Here is a 21078-nt window from a genome sequence, read left to right on the forward strand (position 1 = left end):
TGCCTGTCTTGTATGCACGTCTGACTCTGTGTTCGGATTTCCGCCTTTGATAAGGACACCAGCCATCTTGGATGAGGGCTCCCCTACTGACCTCATTTTAACTTGATTTGCTCTGTAAAGACCCTATTTCCAAATAAGACCACGTCATGAGGTACTGGGGTCAGGGCTCCGAAATACGCGTTTCAGGGAGGACCCAGTTTGATCTCCAACAGTTGGCGGGGTGTGAAGTCCTTCTTTCCCCTTTGCCCCATGTTTGAGGGTGTCTTGGTCTATATTTATATCTATGCCTAAATCCCTATAATTTGCAAGAGCGTATGCATGCTTCCCCAAACCATGCAAGAGGCGTGTGGAATTTCATTCCTGTAACAGGTCAGCATCGTGACCCATAAGCCCAGGAAGAGAGAAGCGGAGTCTGGGTGGCCAGCACTGCCAGGCTGCCGGCCTGGCCTCTGCCCACAGATGCACATGCACGGCCAGAGTCTCCCTCATAAAGGACGTCCCTCCCTTGGACCTTAATTTCTCTCCGGAGCTGGAGGCCCCGTGCTCAGCGCCTCTGCTCCAAGCTCTTAAGCACGACCCAGATCACTCTTTTGTGTCCTTTCCAGAATTAAAAGAAACTTCTTGGTCAAGCCTGCAGTCAATGACGTCTTTTCTGGTGGAAAAAAGTAAACCACGTCTAACATCTGTGATTCTAACGCGCGCTCTGTGCCGTGCAGCCCCTCCCCCGCCTTCTCCAGGGAGCCCGCTTGGGGCTGAGCCACCCGGCTCCCCAGCGAGGACCCAGCGTGGACCGGGCTTCCCCACAGATCTCCCCCACGGGAGGGGGAGGGAGTGGGGGGCAGCTGCCGAAGGCGAGGGGCGCGTGGAGCTTTAGGGATAAGTTGCGGGTTTTCTTGCAGACATTTGGCAACTGTCTGCCAGTGTAACTTAAATGGTTTTCTTTTCTTCTTTTTAAAAATTTATTTATTTATGGCTGCGTTGGGTTTTCGTGCTGCGCGTGGGCTTTCTCTAGTTGTGGAGAGTGGGGGCTGCTCTTCGTTGCGGTGCGCGGGCTTCTCTTCGTTTAGGTGTGCGGGCTTCTCATTGCTGTGGCTTCTCTTGTTGCGGAGCACGGGCTCTAGGCATGCGGGCTTCAGTAGTTGTGGCACGCGGCTCAGTAGTTGTGGCTCGTGGGCTCTAGAGCACAGGCTCAGTAGTTATGGCATGTGGGCTCAGTAGTTGTGGCACATGAGCTCAGTAGTTGTGGCATGTGGGCTCAGTAGTTGTGGATCGTGGGCTCTAGAGTGCAGACTCAGTAGTTGTGGTGCACGGGCTTAGTTGCTCCGTGGCCTGTGGGATCTTTCTGGACCAGGGATCGAACCCGTGTCCCCTGCATTGGCAGGCGGATTCTCAACCACTGCGCAACCAGGGAAGCCCCTAAACTGTTTTAAAAAATTGAATTCTGTCCAAAGTTTCCAGTTTAGAGCCGCAGACGGTGTGTTGGTTTCAAGCTGTTTTTCAGGATGATCTACTCAGAACTGGATCTGTAAGCAGCAGCCAGGCCGAGCTGGGAGGGCAGGCCAGGCGCGGGAGTGAAGTCAGCCGTGTGTGCCTAGCTCCCGCCCCATCCGTCACCCGCAGCCCCGGGACCCTGGGGACCACTGGCAGTATCAGAGAAGCTCACAGAGCCTGTGTTTCTGACCAGACTGTGCATCTACTTGACCAGCTCTCAGATAAGACAACCGTGCAGCTTCCTTGTAGAATTACATCCTTCTAGCATTTTCTATTGGAAATCTCTGAAGAGATTCTGAGAACAAACAGCTTCTTGGTGCAAAGATTCTCATCAGACCGTTTATTCTCTCTCTCCCCATGAAGTATGTCGGGAATAAAATTAGAGCCGATCATGTGTCTGGCTACAGTCACCTGGTTAAAGCGCTCAGTCACTGGGCAGTTGTCACTCAGAAGGTGGTTTCAGAGACCCTCCTCCTGCCCCCCGACAAGGCCACCGAAGAGCATGTTTCCCACTGCCCCCTCTTGTGATTCGTTATTTTATTTATGTCCCTAAAACTGGCCACCAGGTTCCCTGAGTCCCCATCACTGTATTTGCTTCTACTTTTGGGGAGGGAGAGGGACAGTGTGATGGGGGAAGCAGAGGTCGGCAGGGGGAGGAGGCGATCTGAATGTGGCGGTGTGAGATGGAGAAGGCCTCGGGACACCTGGTGGTGAGGGATGTGTCCTGGGAACCAGTGATTGCTCAGGAGGCAGGAGGGGCAGGGCTGGTAGGGGAGGGAACGGGGGAGGGCAGGTGCCCAGGGGAGGTCGAGCCCTGCCACCCTCCGGGTGGGGAGATGGGCCTTGGGGAATCTGCAGGCAGCTGCGGGGCAGGGGATGGGAGGACGGGGTTGAGGGGCTCGTGGTGATGTGGTGAAGAAAGGGAGGGTTTTCTCCAGCTTTGGCCCTGCCGGAGCTCCTGGACCCTCGTTGGGTGGCCGGGCACCGGGCTCCTGGCTGCGGGCGGGTCAGCGTGTCCCCCATGCATGGGGCCTGCTTTTAAGTGCTCGCGTATTCCAGGAGGTCACGTTCAAAGCGGGCATGGACCACCATTCCAAAAATATAGTCCATGGATTCCCTTACTTTTGGGGAGCAGTCATACCCCATTGTGAGTTTGTGGCCTGTTATGAATGACGTGGAACGTGGTGGCTTCTCTCGATGGACCCCATGCCCTGAGCGACCCTGACATTCCCCACCCCAGGCCCCGGCTGGCTTACCTCCTCCAGGTCTTCTCCATCACCTTTTCTTCCAAACCCACCTGTCCCCTGTCCCCCGAGGATGTTGCGAGGTGGGTAGTTAGCCGTCTGACAGACTCAGGGCAACACTGACCTTCTGATCTGGGGTTATGGCATCAGGATGGTGACTTGGGACGTCAGCCCGACTGCGAATTGGCTTGGTTTCTCTGTATTTCAATTGTCGTGTGCCGTGTCAGCCAACGCCTGGCTATTCCAACAGTCCAGTGTTGCCGGGTCTGTCTCCGTAACAGGGCCCTGGCTGGGCCTGACCTGCAGGGTGGCCATGGGGCTGAAACGCAGACACAGCTGGTCCTTGCTTTACGAGACAGGCGTGTTCCTGGAAAGCCACACATTGCAGCAGATTTTCCCATGAAAAGTAATGGCAGGTGAGGCGGTCCTAGGTGTGTCCCTCTGCATGTTTCTACTAACAATCAATATAACATTTCCCATTATTATTTGTAACAATAGCATACATTAAGTGACAATGAAAATGCATAACGCACAGTGTGGACGCTAAGAGGTGGGGTTCTGGAGTGGGGCTGGGATCAAATTCCAACCTTTTCTTTTCTGGTCAAGAGATCTTTGGTGAGTTACTTCACCTCCTCTGAGCCTCACTTTCCCACCTGTCAGATGGAGGTCCTAATTGTTGCTGCTTCGTAGGGTTGTCTGAGAATTCAAAAGGTGCACATTCCTGGCTCATTGTAGCTCGATAACCTTTAGTCAGAGGTGCTCCCTGTAAAGTGAAAGGGATAAAGAAATATGCGTGTGGCTTCCTTTGGTTGTAGAGGTCTGTAGGGCTTGCTGGAAAGAAACAGACGACCCTGGGGAAGACAGGGGGGTGACTGGTGGTGGATGAAGGAAAACATCACAGAGAAAGGAAGGGGGAATCGAAGGAGAGAAGGGCCACTGTGACATCACTGACACATCACGATGACATCATCAAACAGTGGTGTTGCACTGTTGGTGGGAATGTAAATTGGTGCAGCCACTATGGAGAACAGTATGGAGGCTCCTGAAATAACTAAAAATAGAGCTACCATGTGACCCAGCAATCCCACTCCTGGGCACATATCCAGACAAAACTATAATTCAGAAAGACACATGCACCCCTGTGTTCATAGCAACACTGTTCACAATAGCCAGGACATGGAAACAACCTAAATGTCCATTGACAGATGAATGGATAAAGGAGATGTGGTATATATCTACAATGGAATATAAAAAAGAATGAAATATTGCCATTTGCAGCAACATAGATGCAACTAGAAATTATCATACTAAGTGAAGCAAGTCAGAAAGAGTAAAAGACAAATACCATATGATACCACTTATATGTGGAATCTAAAATATGACAGAAATGAACATATTTATAAAACAGAAACAGACTCATAAACACAGAGAACAGACTTGTGGTTGCCAAGGGGGAAGGGAGAGCGGGAGGGATGGATTGGGAGTTTGGGATTAGCAGATGCAAACTATTATACAGAGAATGGATAAACAACAAGGTCCTACTGTATAGCACAGGGAACTGTATTCAATATCCTGTGATAAACCATAACGATAAAGAATCTGAAGGGCTTCCCTGGTGGCGCAGTGGTTGGTTGAGAGTCCGCCTGACGATGCAGGGACACGGGTTCGTGCCCCGGTCCGGGAAGATCCCACATGCCGCGGAGCGGCTGCGCCCGTGAGCCATGGCCGCTGAGCCTGCGCTTCCGGAGCCTGTGCTCCGCAACGGGAGAGGCCACAATGGTGAGAGGCCCGCGTACAGCAAAAAAAAAAAAAAAAAAAAAAAGAATCTGAAAAAGAATGTGTGTATACATATACCGGAACCAGTTTGCTACACACCAGAAATTAACACAACATTGTAAATCAACTGTACTTCAAAAAAACAGCTGGGCTGCAGAAGGAGATGGGGCTGTGACTCCTTGCAGCTCCGACGCACCCACAGAGCAGAGATGAGGCCACAGTCTCCTCATCACGTGACTCCCTGGCCCCCTGACTCCCAGCAAAGGCTGCCCGATTGATTTCTCCTTGCTCACATCTCTTTATAACATCAAATTTAAAGCAAAGAGAAAACCTTGTGTAATTTCCTGGAACCAGAGCTTCCTGATGATCTCCTGACTTTTTCTCAGGCAGGCAGCAGGACAGGAGAGAAGCCAGTCCCACCGTGCAGCACCGGGAATCCCAGGGAGCCGGGGACCACAGGAGCAGGGGGTCTCACAGGGGTGAGGGCACACCCAGGAGTGTTGGCACACCCAGGAGTGTTGTCGCGCCCTAAGCACTGCAGCCCGGGCAGCTCCCTGCCGTCCCGCGGATCAGCCCACGTGCACGGGCTTCAGAGGATTCCAAAGCTTAAATGAAAACTGCCCAACGAGTGGAGGACTCTTTACCATCCGATCCGAATGCCTCTCCCAGGGGCCTGTTGGCAAGGCGTGAGCTGTGAAGAATATTTCCCACTGCTTTCCAAAATGAATGCTCACGCTTCCATTTTAACTTTACTTGCATAGCTGGCAAGAAGAAAGATCTAGACCTGTAATATGAGAGATTTTGTAAGCTAGCAAGAGAATGGATTCAGTTTACATAGAGGCAATGTTACTTGGAAGAGATCGGTTAGGTCAAAGTTACTGGGTTAATTATAGCAAGTTGGTAAGTGAATTCAATTTTCTATGCAAACATTGTTCCTAACTCTAAGGGGACAGGCATGATTTTCTGCAAAAGCATATTCTAAGATTTCTTCTAACAAACGTTTAAGGGGATCTTGAGTTAATCTAGGTTTAAGGTTATAGGTAGGTAATGAGGACAAATTCTCTGAAGATGGAGGCTGATAATGACCAGACATAGAGCATGTCCAATTTGACCTTAAAGGAAACTTTGTCCGCCTTGGCAGGGAATATCTTTTGTTCTGCTGCAAAGCATGTGGCTGTAACAATGAATGAACAAAGTGCAAGCGGCCGACAGAAGAGTGTTTTCCATATCGTGCAGAAGTCACGTTTTTATCCGTGATTTTTCCTAGCGTGCAAACTAGTAAAAGAAGAGCACGGGAAGCTCCAGCTAAGCAGACGAAAAGGGAACAATAAAGATAAGAACGGAAATCAGCGACCTAGGCGGCAGATAAACGAGAGAGAAAATCAGTGACACTGGAAGTTGCTTCTTGGAAGAGGTCAACCAAATTGATAAATCTCTAGCAAGACTGATTGGGAAATAAAGAGATAAGGCCCAAATTACCAGTGTCAGGGATAAAAGGAAATATCCTACATGATAAGGATAAGAGAAGGTTTTGAACAATTTATGCCAAAAACATCCACAAATTCCACAACTTAGATAAAAATGGGTAAATTTCTTGAAAGACAAACTATCAAAACTCACCCAAGAAGGAGTAGATATACTGAATCACCCTGCGTTTATTAAAAAATTGAATTTGTAGTTAAAAACCTTCACATAAAGGAAACTATAGCCTTAGTGGTGAAGTCTACCAAAATTTAAGGAAGACGTAATACCAATTCTTAACAAACTTTCAGAAAACTGAAGAGGAGAGAATACTTTCCAAATCATTCTCAAAGTCCAGTATTACATCGCTACCCAAACCAGAAAAAGACAATACAAGAAAATAAAACCACAGACCAATAGACGTGATGAACTCAGATGTTTTTAACACAACTTTAGCAGTTTGAATCTAAAAATATATAAATATATAATACATCATGGCCAAAAGGGATTTATCCCAGGAATGTGAGATTGGCATTTAAAAATCAACATAATCCCATTTGTTTCTTTTTTCTTTTTCTTTTTTTTTGGCAGTACGCGGGCCTCTCACTGCTGTGGCCTCTCCCGGTGCGGAGCACAGCCTCCGGACGTGCAGGCTCAGCGGCCATGGCTCACGGGCTCGGTACGCGGGCCTCTCACTGCTGTGGCCTCTCCCGGTGCGGAGCACAGCCTCCGGACGTGCAGGCTCAGCGGCCATGGCTCACGGGCTCAGCCGCTCCGCGGCATGTGGGATCTTCCCGGACCGGGGCACGAACCCATGTCCTCTGCACCAGCAGGCGGACTCTCAGCCACTGCACCACCAGGGAAGCCCTATTTTTGCTTTTATTTCCTTTGCTTTAGGAGACAGGTAAAAAAAAAATTGCTATGATTTATGCCAAAAGTGTTCTGCCTCTGTTCTATTCTAGAAGTTTTATGGTTTCAGGTCTTACATTTAGGTCTTTAATCCATAATAAAATCTCCTTGCAAGCTCAGGGGAGAAGTGTGGAAGGCTGAATAACGCCTGCCAAAGATGCCCAGCTCCTAATCCCTGGAACCTGTGGATGTTAACCTTATGTGGCAAAAGGGACATTACAGATACGATTAAGTTAAGATCTTAAAATGGGGCAGTTACCGTGGATAATCCAGGTGGACCCTAAATGTATCCCAAACGTCCTTGTAAGAAGGAGCCAGAGGGAGCCTGTTAGGTTGCAGGAGAAGGCAACGTGACAGTGGAAGCAGGTGCTATGCTGCTTGCTTTGACGCTGAAGGCAGTTGCTGTGGCTCATTCCAGAAGGAATGAGCCCTTGAAGCTGGGGAAGGCAAGGGAAGGATTCTCCCCTAGAGCCCTGGGTGCAGCGTGGCTCTAGCAGCACCGTGATTTGACCCAGTCCTGGTTTTTGACTTCTAAACTCCAGAACCGTAAAAGAAGCTATGTGTGTTGTTTTAATTCACCGTTTGTGATAATTTGTTACAGCAGCCATAGGAAACTCATACAGGGAGAAAACTTGATATGAGAAAAAGCATCTGTGCAAGGCGGGGACCCTGCAGTAGACACCCTAGCTGTGTTGGTTTGCTAGGTGGACAGGGTGGCTTACATGAGAGGATTTGTCTTACAGGTCTGGAGGCTGAGCTCGAGGTGTTGGCAGGGCTGGTTTCTGAGGCTGGTTGGGAGAAGCTGTTCCAGGCCCCTCTCCTGGCTGCTGGTAGTTCGCTGGCAATCTTTGCTGTTCTTTGCCTTGCAGGTGTGCCGCCTGGACTACAAGACAGACCCGATAAAACCCTGGACACCACGGCACAGGTGAGCTTCCCTGGTTGGCAACACTTCGCATGCGTTGTGTTGTCACACACTTGCTGGGAGTTGTGTGTTCCCCTGTAACTGCACTGGGAGAGACACCTGCAAGCTTGGGGCTGGTTCCTCCAACCACGACCTTTTCTCATTGCTGGTTTTAATCTGTATCTTTTCTTTATCATAAACCATAGCCACGAGGATACCAGCTTTTCCTGAGTCCTGTGGGTCCTTTTAGTGAATCATCAAGTTCGAGAGTAGTCTTGGGGACCCACTGACACAGATATATCACATAGACCCCCCCACACATTTTGGGTGAAAATGGAGTTCTATAGGCAATGATGAACGTCTATAGTCTTTGCTTGGGTAGTGCATGATAATAATGTGTTTTGGGTGCTGAGAATGGAATGGGAGTGTCAAGAGAATTGGCCTTGGGTGCATCAGCTCTATGGTCCAGGTGATGCTCTGTCTTGGTCCTGCAGCAGAGGAAGAATGAGAGGGCTGAGATTTGTTTCCCTGGTGATGGTGGCCACGTGGTCGTCTATCAATGGGCTGTAGGTATCTCTCTTCCTGTCCTGTGATAGTGGGCACAGGGGCAGGTAACATCCAAGGCTTGGAGCTGACCAATGGATCCATAGAGAATTTGGTTCCTTCCCACTTCAGAACTCTGATGAGGTGCCAGGCTGTGGGCGTGAGATCTGTCTTCCCCCGTGGCTGCCCAGAAGTGCTGGTGACGCAGCCTTGATGCGTGAGGAGAAAATGCCCCGTGGGATGACTTTGATCAACGAGGGAAGGTACATGCAAGGAGCCAGCATCCTCCCACTTCCTTCCCAGATGAATGGTTCCGAGATGCAGAGGTTCTAGACATTCCCATAACATCTCTTATGACTAAGCAACTAGGTGTGTTTTTCGTGAAAGTGTAGCCAGCTCTGAAAAACATGACCTTTTATCTTCTCTCCCCTGTTCCCTACCTCGTTCTCCTTTCCCTGTCGCTCTTGCTTCCTTAAGGTTGCACCTGCAATCAAACGTGAGCACATCATCTTTGCTCAGGCTGTGTTATAGGGAATCCTGGCTAACACAGCATGCTATGATAATGGGATGGATTAAAGGAAGTTGCGATGAATGGAATTTTGCAGAACAACTTGCCTTCCTCGAGAGACATGGCTCTGTTGTCCGAGTCATCACAGAATGAGTGCTACAGGGGTAACCTGGGCTTGGCAAGTGGCTCAATGCTTCCCAGCTCTTCAGGGTATGAGGACACTTTTTAACGTAAAGAAGTGTGTAGGTGCTCACATAATGACAGATGAATGTTTAACATCAGTGCCAAAGTTCTTCTTTGCCTCTCCAGACACACTGTCTGGCCTTCTCCATCTGTTCTGAGCCCTGAGAGGTTGCCCTATATTGACTCACCAGGTCCTGGGCCCTAGGCTCCCCGTGGGGGTGGGGAGAGCCCGGAGGAGGATGAGGTCATGGTGCTAATTTCTCTGACCCCTTCAGCTGTGGAGCTGCGACTGGCTACAGCCCCTCCGCTGCCCCCTCATCTAGAGGTGGAAGGCTCTCCACTCCTCCTAGCTCTGGGGAGCATCATCGTCTTTTCGTGATTTCCCTGGATTAATAGTCCTCTCAGTAAACTCCTCAATCACCCCCTTTGAGTGTCCCTTTATTTCCTTCTGGGACATTGACTGATATAGTCTATCTTGAGCCAACTCATAAAGTCAGAAATATTGTAGGAGTGTGTTTAGTGCATCTATATTTTGTAAGTCACAATAGCGTCACATATATTCCCCAAATTGTATGCACAATCATTACTACTTATTCAGTGTTCAATCAATGCTTGGTTTGAGTACAGATCAGTAGGCCCCTTGTAATGATTTCCCAGGCTCCCAGCAAGGATCCAGAGCTCTGAGCTTGGGAACCCCTGTCAGAGATCATTGGAAATTGAGGCATCTATCACCCTTGCCTTGAAAACTACTTGTGACTTGAATGTCGTGGTCCCCAACCTGGCTATAACAGAACCACCTTCTGAGTTTCACCCCTGACAATCAGTGACGTTTGCGATCAAGGATTTAAGTAACTGAGAGTTCCCCTACGAGGACTAGGGAGTTTGAGTCATAAAACGTTGGCTTTTGGAAATAAAGTTCAGCAATGGGAGTGAACGGTTTACTAACGGTACCTTACATACCATCAGGGCGCACAGAAGTTTCAGCACTTCCTCTCTTCCTGGATACACAGGAAATGTTTCCCAGCCCCATGGCAATAACTAATCCCGGCCGCTGGGCTGGGAGCAGACGTGGTCTGGGTCACCTGGGGGGAGCAGGTAAAGCTGCTGGGGGTTCTCCATGGGCTCTTCCCCTGATGCAGGGACTCTGATATCACAGTCAGGTTGTGTCACAGTGAGCGAGCTATCCAGACCCTCAGTGGACTTGGAGTGAGCACAGGATAAACCTCATTGGGATAGTCTGGAATTCATTCTAATCACAACGAAACCGAGCTTCTCCTAACTGATTTGCCATTGTTGAGATATTGCTCAACCATGATTACTTATAATTCTGAAACTATACTGCATCTTGGGAAAAGGCTTATAATACAAGATTAAGTAAAACAATCAGGCTACAAAATTGCATGTAGTTGATATATAGTCATTGAAAAATATACACGTGGCCCACACTGGATAGAAATGTATAAAAGTGAAAATACTTGTCTAAAGGTGATGGGGATGATGAGTCATTCAAATGAAAAAAAAAAAAAACTGTCTTTGGGCTTCCCTGGTGGCGCAGTGGTTGAGACTCCACCTGCTGATGCAGGGGACATGGGTTCATGCCCCGGTCCGGGAAGATCCCAAATGCCGCGGAGTGGCTGGGCCCGTGAGCCATGGCCGCTGAGCCTGCGCGTCCGGAGCCTATGCTCTGCAACGGGAGAGGCCACAGCAGTGAGAGGCCCGTGTACCACAAAAAACAAACAAACAAACAAAAACAACTGTCTTTGAAATGTCTTTAAAATCTTTGAAATGATTCTAATAGTTTCCTCTTTCTTCTTCTCCTTCTTCGCCTCTTCCTCCTATTTTATTTTTGCAAGAACTGGGAAGTAGGCATTTCTTTATGGCAACGGCAAGATGAGTGGAATCTGCTGATCCCGTGGGTGGAGATGGAGCTGGAAGGAGGGACCCCGCCAGGCTGTGCAGCCCGAGCTGGTGGCAGCTGCCCCGGAAGAAGGCTGTTCGGGTGCCGTGCAGTTCTTGGAGGATTTGAATGAGGTACTTAGAGTGTAAATCTAGACTTTCAGATTGGTTATTTTCATGCTGTTCACATTTTCCATCATTATTATGTTTTTTTAAAATCACTTTTGGCTATGTTCCATTTGATAACAATACGCCTACAGCGGTGGTTCTCAACCAGGGACAGTCTTGCCTCGGGGGACATCTAGCCACGTTGGGAGATGTTTTTGGCTGTTATGACTGGTTGGGGGGTGTTATCTTGGTGGGTAGAGGCTGGGGATGTGCCCACACCCTACAAGGCACAGGCAAGCCCGCAACCAAGAGCTGTTGGGCTTGTGTGCCAGCAGTGCTACGGGTGGAGCCTGGCCTGAGGGTAGAGGAGGAAGGGTTTCTGTCCCAGGAGCCCACGACCTCAGGAAGGCACAGTTCGAGACCTCCAAGGGAAGGTGAAGGCTCGGGTGACCCCCACGTGTGCAGCCAGCTCCCCATCCCCAGGGACCCTCCCTCTGCTGCAAAGGGTTGCACTTGCTTTCACAGGAGCTCTTTCTTCATTCCTCCCAGCGATCACATCTTTCTTCGGTGACAGGCAGGACTGGGGGTACCTGGGAATGGCACGTTCCTGGGGAACAAGCAGAAAAGCTCTTCATTTAAAAAAAAATTTATTGAAGTCTCGTTGATTTACAATGTTGTGTTAATCTCTGCTGTGCAGCAAAGTGACTCGGTTATACACATACATGCCTTCTTTTCCATATTCTTTTCCATGATGGTTTATCCCAGGATATTGAACATAGTTCCCCATGCTGTACAGTAGGACCTTGCTGTTTATCCAGCCTACATATAATAGTTTGCATCAGCTCATCCCCAAATTCCAATCCATCCTTTCCCCACCCCCTCTTCCCCTTGGCAACCGCGAGTCTGTTGTCTATGTCTGTGAGTCTGTTTCTGTTTCATAGATAGGTCTAACATATGACTTATATGTCATATTTTATTATTTTAAATTAATTAATTAATTTTGGCTGCGTTGGGTCTTTGTTGCTGTGCGCAGGCTTTCTCTAGTTGCGGCAAGCGGAGGCTACTCTTCATTGCGGTGTGCGGGCTTCTCATTGCGGTGGCTTCTCTTGTTGCGGAGCACGGGCTCTAGGCACACGGGCTTCAGTAGTTGTGGCGCACGGGCTTAGTTGCTCTGCGGCATGTGGGATCTTCCTGGACCAGGGCTCGAACCCATGTCCCCTGAATTGACAGGAGGATTCTTAACCACTGTGCCACCAGGGAAGTCCCATATGTCATATTTTAGATTCGACATATAAGTGATATCATATGGCATTTGTCAGGAAAGCGTAGCTTGACCTTGATCTAAATCCCACCCACTAGGAGAGCATCTGCAGCATTCTCTTTGTAGATGATAAGGTCAACAGGGGAGGGAATTGCTGGAGAAATTCCTGGAGAGAGCCTCATTAGAGGGAGTGGAGCTGGGGTGTATTTTGTGTATTTTGTAGGGGGGTGTGGAGATGGCCAGCCGGTCCCCCTTCGTGGGGGGGAATCGTGCAGCCCCAGATGCTGGGAGGCCTTCAGGACCTATCTTGCCCACAGAACTGCCTCAGCTGCCATCCTGGGTACCACCTCCATGTGGGGCAGGGATGTGGAAGCTGGCCAGCGGGCCCCGTGGGGCAACTCTGCAGCATCGTGCCCTCCACAGGCATTCACGCCTGCCAGGTACCCCTGCTCAGACTCCATCACAGCATTGGCTCTGGGGAAGCCAGCTGTGATGGGGAAGAGAGGATTCCGGAGACTCAACACCCAAGGGCTTCCAGAAGGGACTGGAATGCAGGACTTACCTACAAAAAGGCTGCTCAGGAATGGAAATGTCAAGGCAGTTTGACACAGAGGCACTGCCAGCTGTTGAGATGTGAGGGCTTCTTGGGCAGTGATTCACAGCGGGCTATCTATTTTCCTGGCTGTGCTACCGCTGACAAGATGAAGTGCATTCCTGACGTCCAGAATTTCCCAGGAAAGATTTCATTGTCTCGTTCTCCTGTGAGAAGTGAGAAGTGAACTTGATATTTCTCTGTTCAACCTTCATCAATAAAAAATTTTTCTGGTTGGCTTATTCCTGTTGATTCTTAATGAAGTGGTGTTTTATGAGATGCCATTCATTTCTAAACTTCAGAGAGAGTCAGGGATATACATGGCATGGTAGAGTGGATGCGCTAAACGTCGAAATGTATATTAATGGCTGTGTGCATACGTAACGCGGTGAAATAAATACACAGTTATTAGGGATTTAATGCATGTCATCCAGAAAGGGGTATATCACACATTAAAACATAATTACTGGCTTGAAATGGAAATAGATCATCTGCTAAAGCAGATTCATCAGCCTGACTCCAATACATCACCCACTGAACCAGAGAGAACACACACCGGGTCTGACACCGCACTGCCTCGCCCGGGCCCACGGCCACTGATTTAGACCCAAAGCGCTAGTATACTAAATGGGTGACCACCCCTTGCCTGAAATGTATTGTCACCTAGTGAAGAATATCTCTGTGATGGAGCTCATTGACTGAGAATGAAATTCACTCGGTCAGGGCCACCCCGAGCAGGCGGCTGTTGGTGGGAGGCCGGGCCCGCAGGAGAAAGCAGCTGGGGTCTGTGAGTCACTCGGCGATGGGCCAGCTCTCGTCCAGGGACATAGAGGAGGTGGCCTCCCTCCCTGTGGTTTGGGCTGGCTCCCCATCTGGCCGCAGGGCCTGGGGGCAGGAGGCTAGCTGCAAAGGGGGACAAGCTTCACTGTGTATTTTGTGTATACGTTCAGCTATGTCAGCCCCTTTCTCTGATCTCCAAACACCATTGTGTGTGGGGTGTGCAGAGGTGTGGGAAACCCTTTCTGTATGCTTCCTTAGGGCTGCTCTGTAGAGGTCTGCCTTCCCCCAGATCACTCGTGCGGCCCACTTTCACCAGAGGGACGTGTGCGTGCGTGATGGTATGTGTGTGTAGGTGGTGTGTCAATTGGGATGTGTGTATGTGTGTGTGTGAAGATATGTGTGTGTGAGGTTTGCTTCAGGCTGTGGGTTAGTGTAGCCGCTGACGCGGAGCTGGGGGCTGGAGTGAGGGGCAGGGGTGCAGAGGACGCTGGCCCATCATCGTTTACGGGCTGCCCTAAAGAGGGTCATGACTCGGCCGTGGGCCTGACGGTCTGTGGAGAACCCAGCCCTCCCACCTCTTAGGTCCCTCTCAGGAGGGGCTGCGTCTCCACAGAGAATCGACAGCGCCCAGGGCGCAGGCAGCAGCGGGGCCTCCGCGTGAGACGGGGCTGGTGCTGGACCACAGGGTGAGAGGGCTTCGTTTTGTGAGAAACCCCCGTGTGGTCTTCCCAGTTGGCTGCGCCGTGTTGCGTTCCCACCAGCAATGATGAGAGTTCCTGTTGCTCCCCGTGCTCGCCAGCATCTTGTGTGTCGTGACAGCTCATTGTTGCCAAAGGCAGTTTTAAAGAAATCTAGGTGAGGTTCTCCTTCTCACCTGTTCCCCTCTTTCCTTGCACCTCATTTCACCTCTCAGCCCATTTCCCTCCCAGCCCACACAGCCCCGGGACCCTCGGGACACCGTAAGGGTCTGCCAACCCCTGGAGAGTCTCCACTCAGGCTGGTGGTCATGAGAGGCGCCCTGTGCTCTAGGGAGATGCTCCCCCACCCAGACCCCCTTCCATCCATGCAGTTGTTTTGGGGGCTGTTAGAAAGGAAGGGTCTCAGTTTGCTCAATTCACAGAAATGTTAATGGACTGATAACCCCCGAATTCTCTAGATACTCCCATTCTGAAAGTACGGGTCTCATTTGTTCAGTGTGGATTTTGCTGCTAAAGACCCGAATTAATTTAAAGCCAGAATCCCTAGATCTCTTAGTATCTCTGCTTCCTCCCGTGTAAAATGTTCCTATTGAACTCTAAGGATGAATATCTAAAGTCTTATTGACCAGAGTGATTAAAGGTGAGAAAACATTGAATAGATCTGGCAGAGTTTTGGCCGTCGTAGGGGTGGGTGATGGGTGCTGGCCACAGAGCAGGCTGGCATTGCCTTTGCCTGTTCTGTGCTTGGCCTCTGAACCACGCTTGCTTTTCAACTTCTTCCCATCTTTCTCCTCTAAAACAACAGGGTCTCTAAAAGTTCCCTCTGACTTTTATTCTCAAACCCACAGAGGCTCCCCAGCAGCAGCATAAAGAGGCCCGTGGTTGGAAGTGGGGGCAGAACAGCCATAGCCGCTCATATATGGGCTGCTGTTAAATTGGGCTGACAACGGACACTTTGGTAACTAAGTCACTCTTATAAAGGGCTCCATTGCTCTGTGAGCAAGTGACACGGCAGCCCCAGCCTGCCTGTGACATACCCAGCAGTTCTCAAAATCAAACTGTGCAGGGTGGTCACCTGGAGGGGGGAAGAGAGGCTTGTTGAACATTCAGCTTACTGGGTCCCACCCCCATGGGCTCTGATTCTATGGGCCTCGATGGGGCCCAGGAATCTGTATTTTTATTAAGCACTTGCTATGGACTGAATTGTGTCTCCCCTAAATTCATATGTTGGAGCCCTAGCCACCCACTGTTTTTGGAGATAGGGCCCTCAAGGAAGTAATTAAGGATAAATGAGGTCAAAAGGGTGGGGCCCTGATCACATGGGATTAGTAGCCTTATAAGAAAAGACATGAGATGGTTTGTTCTCTCTCCACCATGGGAGGACACAGTGAGAAGGCTGCCATGTGCAAGCCAGGAAGAGGGCCCTCACCAGAACCCAAATTGGCCAGCACCTTGATCTTGCAATTCCAGTGTCCAGAGCTGTGAGAAAATACAGTTCTGTATTTAAGCCACCTTGTTTATGGTTTTCTTTTATGGCAGCCAGAGCTGACTGGTACAGTACCACAAGTGATTCTGGTGCAGGGTCATTTATAGGCAAAGAATCAAGGATATCACAGCTAAAATTATGTTGTCAGAATCCATAGGTGAACCTTGGTGTGTGGCCCGGGTTCTTTCACTGAGTCATTCCGCCTTGGTGCTGATCCAGCACTGGGTTTGCCCTTCTCACTGGGGATGGAAGGAGGTCAGGAGCCTGCACGGTGCCCACAAGTGCCCAGGGCTGTGCAAGTGCTTTGCGTGTATTATCTCATGTCAGCCTCATGCCATTCTTCACACTGTCTGGTACGGTAGGTCCTCTTACTCCTGTTTTACAGACCAGCACGGTGAGGGTCAGGGAAGGAACATTGCAGGCTGCAGGGCACCCAGCTAGAGAAAGGCAGAGTCAGGATACTTCGGATCCAAGTCAGTCTTCCTCTTTTTATCATGCTAGGCGACCTTGGACATGGATATGGCCAGGTACCTTCCTGAGTCTCCAGAATGGCTCCTCTGCTTTGCTATCGTCTGTGAGTGTTTGTGGTCAGAGCCTGGGGCATGTCTGGGCACACAGTTTGCCTTTTCTGAGGCTCAGAGGGTCATCTGGTGGTGACATCCCTGAATTTACTGGGTCCCTTTTGTCCGTCTCCCTCTTCACTTACTTCTGGTTTTTGGAAGTCAGAAAGTAGCATCTTCCCAGGACCATGGGCTCAGTGATATTTTACCAAGACTGTTTCTTGGATCTTCCTCTGCGGTTGTTAGACTGTTCTTTTACCTTAAGATGGAGAACCCATTCTGGGAAGGTACATATATTTTTTTCCAATTGATTTCTTGTCAGGTCTAACAAGATCGATCAAATCGTACGGGCAATACAACTGATTTAGCACTCATAAAGTCCCACGACATCTCATATGTGCCAAGAATGAATGACGAGGTAAAGCTTCTCTGTGTCTCTTCACCCTCCTGGTCCCAGGAGGACACCTAATCCATGGGCTCACCTTCTAAGGCTCCCTCCCCACCCAGCAGACAGCTGCCAGGGAGACCTAGGGCAGGCAGGTCCTTAGTGGGCAGGAGGAAACAAAGCTGCAGATAGGGCAGAAGGATAGATTTTATCCATGAACTAGCAGGAGGAAGAAAGCAGAAAATGGTCTGATGGTGCCAATGGAGAGGAGGTATCTGAAATGTCCAGGAAAAACATAATTGGGAACGTGAGTAGGTTCCATTTCGACTTTGAATTGGGAAGTTCTGTTGCAAATCCCCATCTACCGCCTAATGAAGAGGTGTGGCTGCACAGCTGTGATTGGACCATGTGACCTGGCCCTCCTGGGTCATGGCTGCTTGGTCAAGGATGGTCACTGGGTCTAAGATGGGCCTGAGTCCTCCCTTTGGAATCTGAAAGTGGGCACTTGGAATCAAGCAACACCCACAGTGTAGCCTGTCCCACTAGAGTGAGGCTCTGGGCTGAAGGCTTACAGAACCCTTCTCCTAAGGTCCCTGGGGGTGTCCTGGCCCCATTTCTTCAGCTTTTCTTGGGATCCCTGAAACCCACAACTTACAATATATTTTCCTTTCTGGAGTGAGCCGTCTTGGATTTATGTTCCTGACAACCAAATATATCTTGATTAAAACATAAAACAGATTTTTTATGGGACGTAAAACAGATTTCTTTAGGGGATGATCTGCCCTACCTCATATAGATAGGAATTGAGAAATTTTATGTAAAGTGGGCTTTAGAGACCACGTGGGCCTAGGGTTGCTGATTTGTAGCCTGCAGGAGTGTTTCTTGTGGATTGCATGTACAATTTTTGGAATATTTTTAGATGCCCGTGCAGGCTCTCCAGGCCCTGCTGTTCCCTTGTGTCTTACACCTTGACTATACGAGCGTCGTTCCTTTCCAGCCTTTGAGGACATTCAGCTCGTGACTCCTGATTGAGCCCTACCCTTGAACTTTTCAGAGAGGTGAAATGACTTTCCCAAGGCCACACAGTTAAGTATCATCACGACTGGGGCCAGAATCACGTTCCTCTGATTTCCAAGAAGAGTAGAAATGGCATACTAGCTGTGGTTAATTTTCCCCCCAACTTTATTGAAATATAATTGACATATGACATTGTGTAGGTTTAGGGTGTACAAGGTGCTGATTTGGTGCACATACATGTTACAAAGTGACTTTCACAATAAGGTGAGTTAACACACTGTGGTGGTCATTTTTATGTGTCAACTTGAGTGAGCTAAGGGGTTCCCATAGAGCTGGCAAACCATTATTTCTGGGTGTGTCTGTGAGGGTGTTTCTGGAAGAGATTAGCATTTGAATCAGTGGACTGAGAACCTGGGCAGACTGTGACACAGATTGAGACAGAGGGCATTTAAGGTTTGCTGGAGGGTCCTTTTTACCCCAACGCTTCGTGGGAGCTGGCATGGAGTCCTTTCCGGGGCCTCTGCAGTCACATTACCTGGGTGGGTACTGCCCTAGGGCCATGCTCGTTCACAGACGTTGACAACTGGAGTCCTGCAGAGCATCCCGGGAAACAAACTCAGCACCTGACTCTTCTGCTTTGCTGGTGTCACTGGCAGGAAGAGACAGGCTATCTCAGGCCTCCCGTGCCTGTGTGCTGTGTTTGATCTTGATGGTCACCATCTGTGTGCCCTGCCTGTTTTGAATCTCCATACCTTCCAAGGAGTGGGCGTTCTGGGGATGATGACTTGTGTCCTTTTGTTGTCTGGCCGTCTGATCAGTGGCTGGGGGCTCCTCACGGGAGCCATGCAAGTCAGCGATGGGTCACAGCGAACCGTCACCAGAATGGCTTGCCAGGATGAAGTGTGGAGGTGTTGGCACTGCCAGGAGCTGCACGGTGTTTGGTTAAACGTGTGTGTGTGTGTGTGTGTGTGTGTGTGTGTGTGTGTGTGTGTGTGTGTGTGTGTGTGTGTGTGTATTCAGAGGTACCCAGGGGGAAAAACCCACACCCAGGACCAGAATTACGGAATCGTAAATGTGTAAGTGGGAGAAATCTCAGAAACTTGAAAGCTCTCTGCACTGTGACAGGTGACACCAGTCCACATGGGCAAATGATTCTGACTGATAAATGGCCTATATGAGCTTTTGAAGGCCACCAACAGTAAAATATATGTTGCAGCACTTCCCAAGCAATGCCCCGTAACAAATAGCTATTGTTTGTGGCATCAACACCGCAGTAATTCTGTGACCACCCCCCCCCCCAACCCCAGGCTCAGGGCACGTGTCTTCAGCTGGTCCCTCAGAGGCAGCCCTGCTTCCTGTGGACACCTCAGCACCTGGGGTTTCCAACCTGGGGTGCGTGAGTCCCACCTTCTGCTCGTGACTTTCTATTGCAAAGATCCAGGACCTTCTCACCTGCAGGCACCCCTGGGCAGGGGAAACAGAACCTGGGGAGATGCTAGTACTCACCTGGGCACACGTGGTATTACCAGACTTGCCAATTAAAGGAAAACCCAAAGAAAGTGGACCCCAGGGCAGAGTAGGGGCTCACACACACACACGCTGTAGGTAACTCAGATGCTGATGTACCTTTTCAGATTACAGGTATGCCCACAAGTGAGGGTCAATCAAACATGAAAGTTTAATTCCCCAGGTGGTTAAAGGTAAGATTAAATTCTAGGTGAACGTTTTTCAGAGTAAGAGGCTGGAATTCTCACTCTGCGATGGGAGTTCAGAGCACGGGTGAAACAGAAGAGCTGCCATCCTGCCCACAGCCCATAGGGCTGTGAGCCAGCAGGGGCTGTGTGGGATCGGGGGGCATTGAAGTTGTGGGGTGATTTCCCCCTCAATGCACATGTGCCTGGAGGTGTCACGAATATGCTGGACCCAGGTGCCAGGTGCACTCACAGCTCTGTAGGGTTCTTCTGGGTGTGAGGTAGCGGGGGATGGGGAGAGGCCACCTGAGAGGCTGGGCCAGCTGCCCCCACCCTGTCTAGACGCCCGGATCCTCCACACACTGAGAGGGGAGGAGCCACCATGTGTCCCCAGGGAGAGGAGAAAAGGATGGAATCCAGTGTTTTCCTGAGAGCAGTTTCTGCTGGAGGAAGGTGGGCAGGGGGAGACCACAAAGGCACTGAACACCCACGGAGAAGCAGGGTGGGTGCCATGGACTGAACGTTCGTTTCCCCCCAAATTCATATGTTCAGACCTAACACCCAAAGTGATGGTGTTAGGAGGTGGGGCCTTTGGGAGGTGATTAGGTCATGAGGGTGGAACCCTCACAAAAGGGATTCGTGCCCTAATAAAAGACACCCCACCGAGCTCCCTTCCACCCTGTGAGGACGTGGCCGAGAAGATGTCCATCAATGAACCAAGAACCAGGTTCTCACCAGACACCAAGTCTGCTGGTACCTTGACTTTGGACTTCCAGCTTCCAGACTGAGAGGTCCATTTCTTTGTTTATAGCCACCCAGTCTGGAGTTCTGTTGTCGCAGCCCTGAGAGGACTAAGAGCCAGGGTGTGGGGAGGGGCAGGACCCGGTGGAGGGAGAGACCCCAAAACCAAGGGTCGTAGACACAGGAGGCAGGTGGCCCTGGGATCTGGGCGGGACCCTTGCAGCTTTGCACACACAGAGCAGATGCCTCATAAATATTTCCCGTTTGCCTGAATAATTTCACTGCTTTCAAGCCCCCCAGTGAAAAGCCTGTGAAGTGTTAAAACGAGGTGAAGAGGGGAGAAGTCGGAGCCTCTGATAGTAGAAGCTCTGGTGAGATGAACTGGGAAAGTGCCGGCTGTTAGGGGATGCAGAGTGCTGGTGGAGCAGATGAGAGCGTGCTGATGGATGAGGACTAAACATAACGTACAGGAGTGGATGCAGAACAGGAAGCTTTATGACGAGCTACTGCGTGGAGCCAAAGATTCAGAGACAGGCGGGGGAAAACCACCGCAGGAAGCCTGCAAGGGAGCAGTTTATAACTTCGAGATTCGAGTGGGAGAGCAACACCTTCAGTATCAGAAATTGGGCCTGGGTGGGCTTAAGATCCCCACCCAGATTGTCAGCAATTCAAGGTTGGGTCACGTCTCTTCTTAACATTTCTTGTATCTTCTCTTGCCCAATATCATTCTCCCCCGCAGCCCCTATAATTGGTGGTTTTCACACAATCATCATAAATCCAGAATACTGAGGGCCAGTGGAGTGGTGTCTGTCTCTTCCCTGCTTCCTCCTGGGGCCGTGATTCTGAG

The 21078-nt window shown here is 50.0% G+C and overlaps 1 protein-coding gene across 9 annotated transcripts in view; it reads left to right on the top strand.

Annotated features, from left to right (window-relative positions):
* Positions 1-21078, top strand: part of ACTR3B (actin related protein 3B) — a 272968-nt gene that overhangs the window by 94753 nt on the left and 157137 nt on the right. For 4 of the 9 annotated variants that reach the window (XR_013829939.1, XR_013829940.1, XR_013829941.1 and 1 more), the window contains 2 exons: positions 7751-7806; positions 10870-11047. Coding sequence is in view for 1 of the 9 variants with exons in the window: in XM_079932489.1 (XP_079788615.1) it covers positions 7751-7806; positions 8458-8539 (138 nt within the window). In the remaining 8 variants the exon portion in view is untranslated. Of the gene's footprint in view, positions 1-7750; positions 7807-8457; positions 8589-8802; positions 9044-10869; positions 11048-21078 lie in introns of those variants that run through there. The other 5 variants (XR_013829937.1, XR_013829938.1, XM_079932489.1 and 2 more) reach the window with 5 other exon arrangements.

The sequence above is a fragment of the Stenella coeruleoalba genome (assembly GCF_951394435.1).
Source record: "Stenella coeruleoalba genome assembly, chromosome: 9".
In the NCBI taxonomy this organism is placed as follows: Eukaryota; Metazoa; Chordata; class Mammalia; order Artiodactyla; family Delphinidae; genus Stenella; species Stenella coeruleoalba.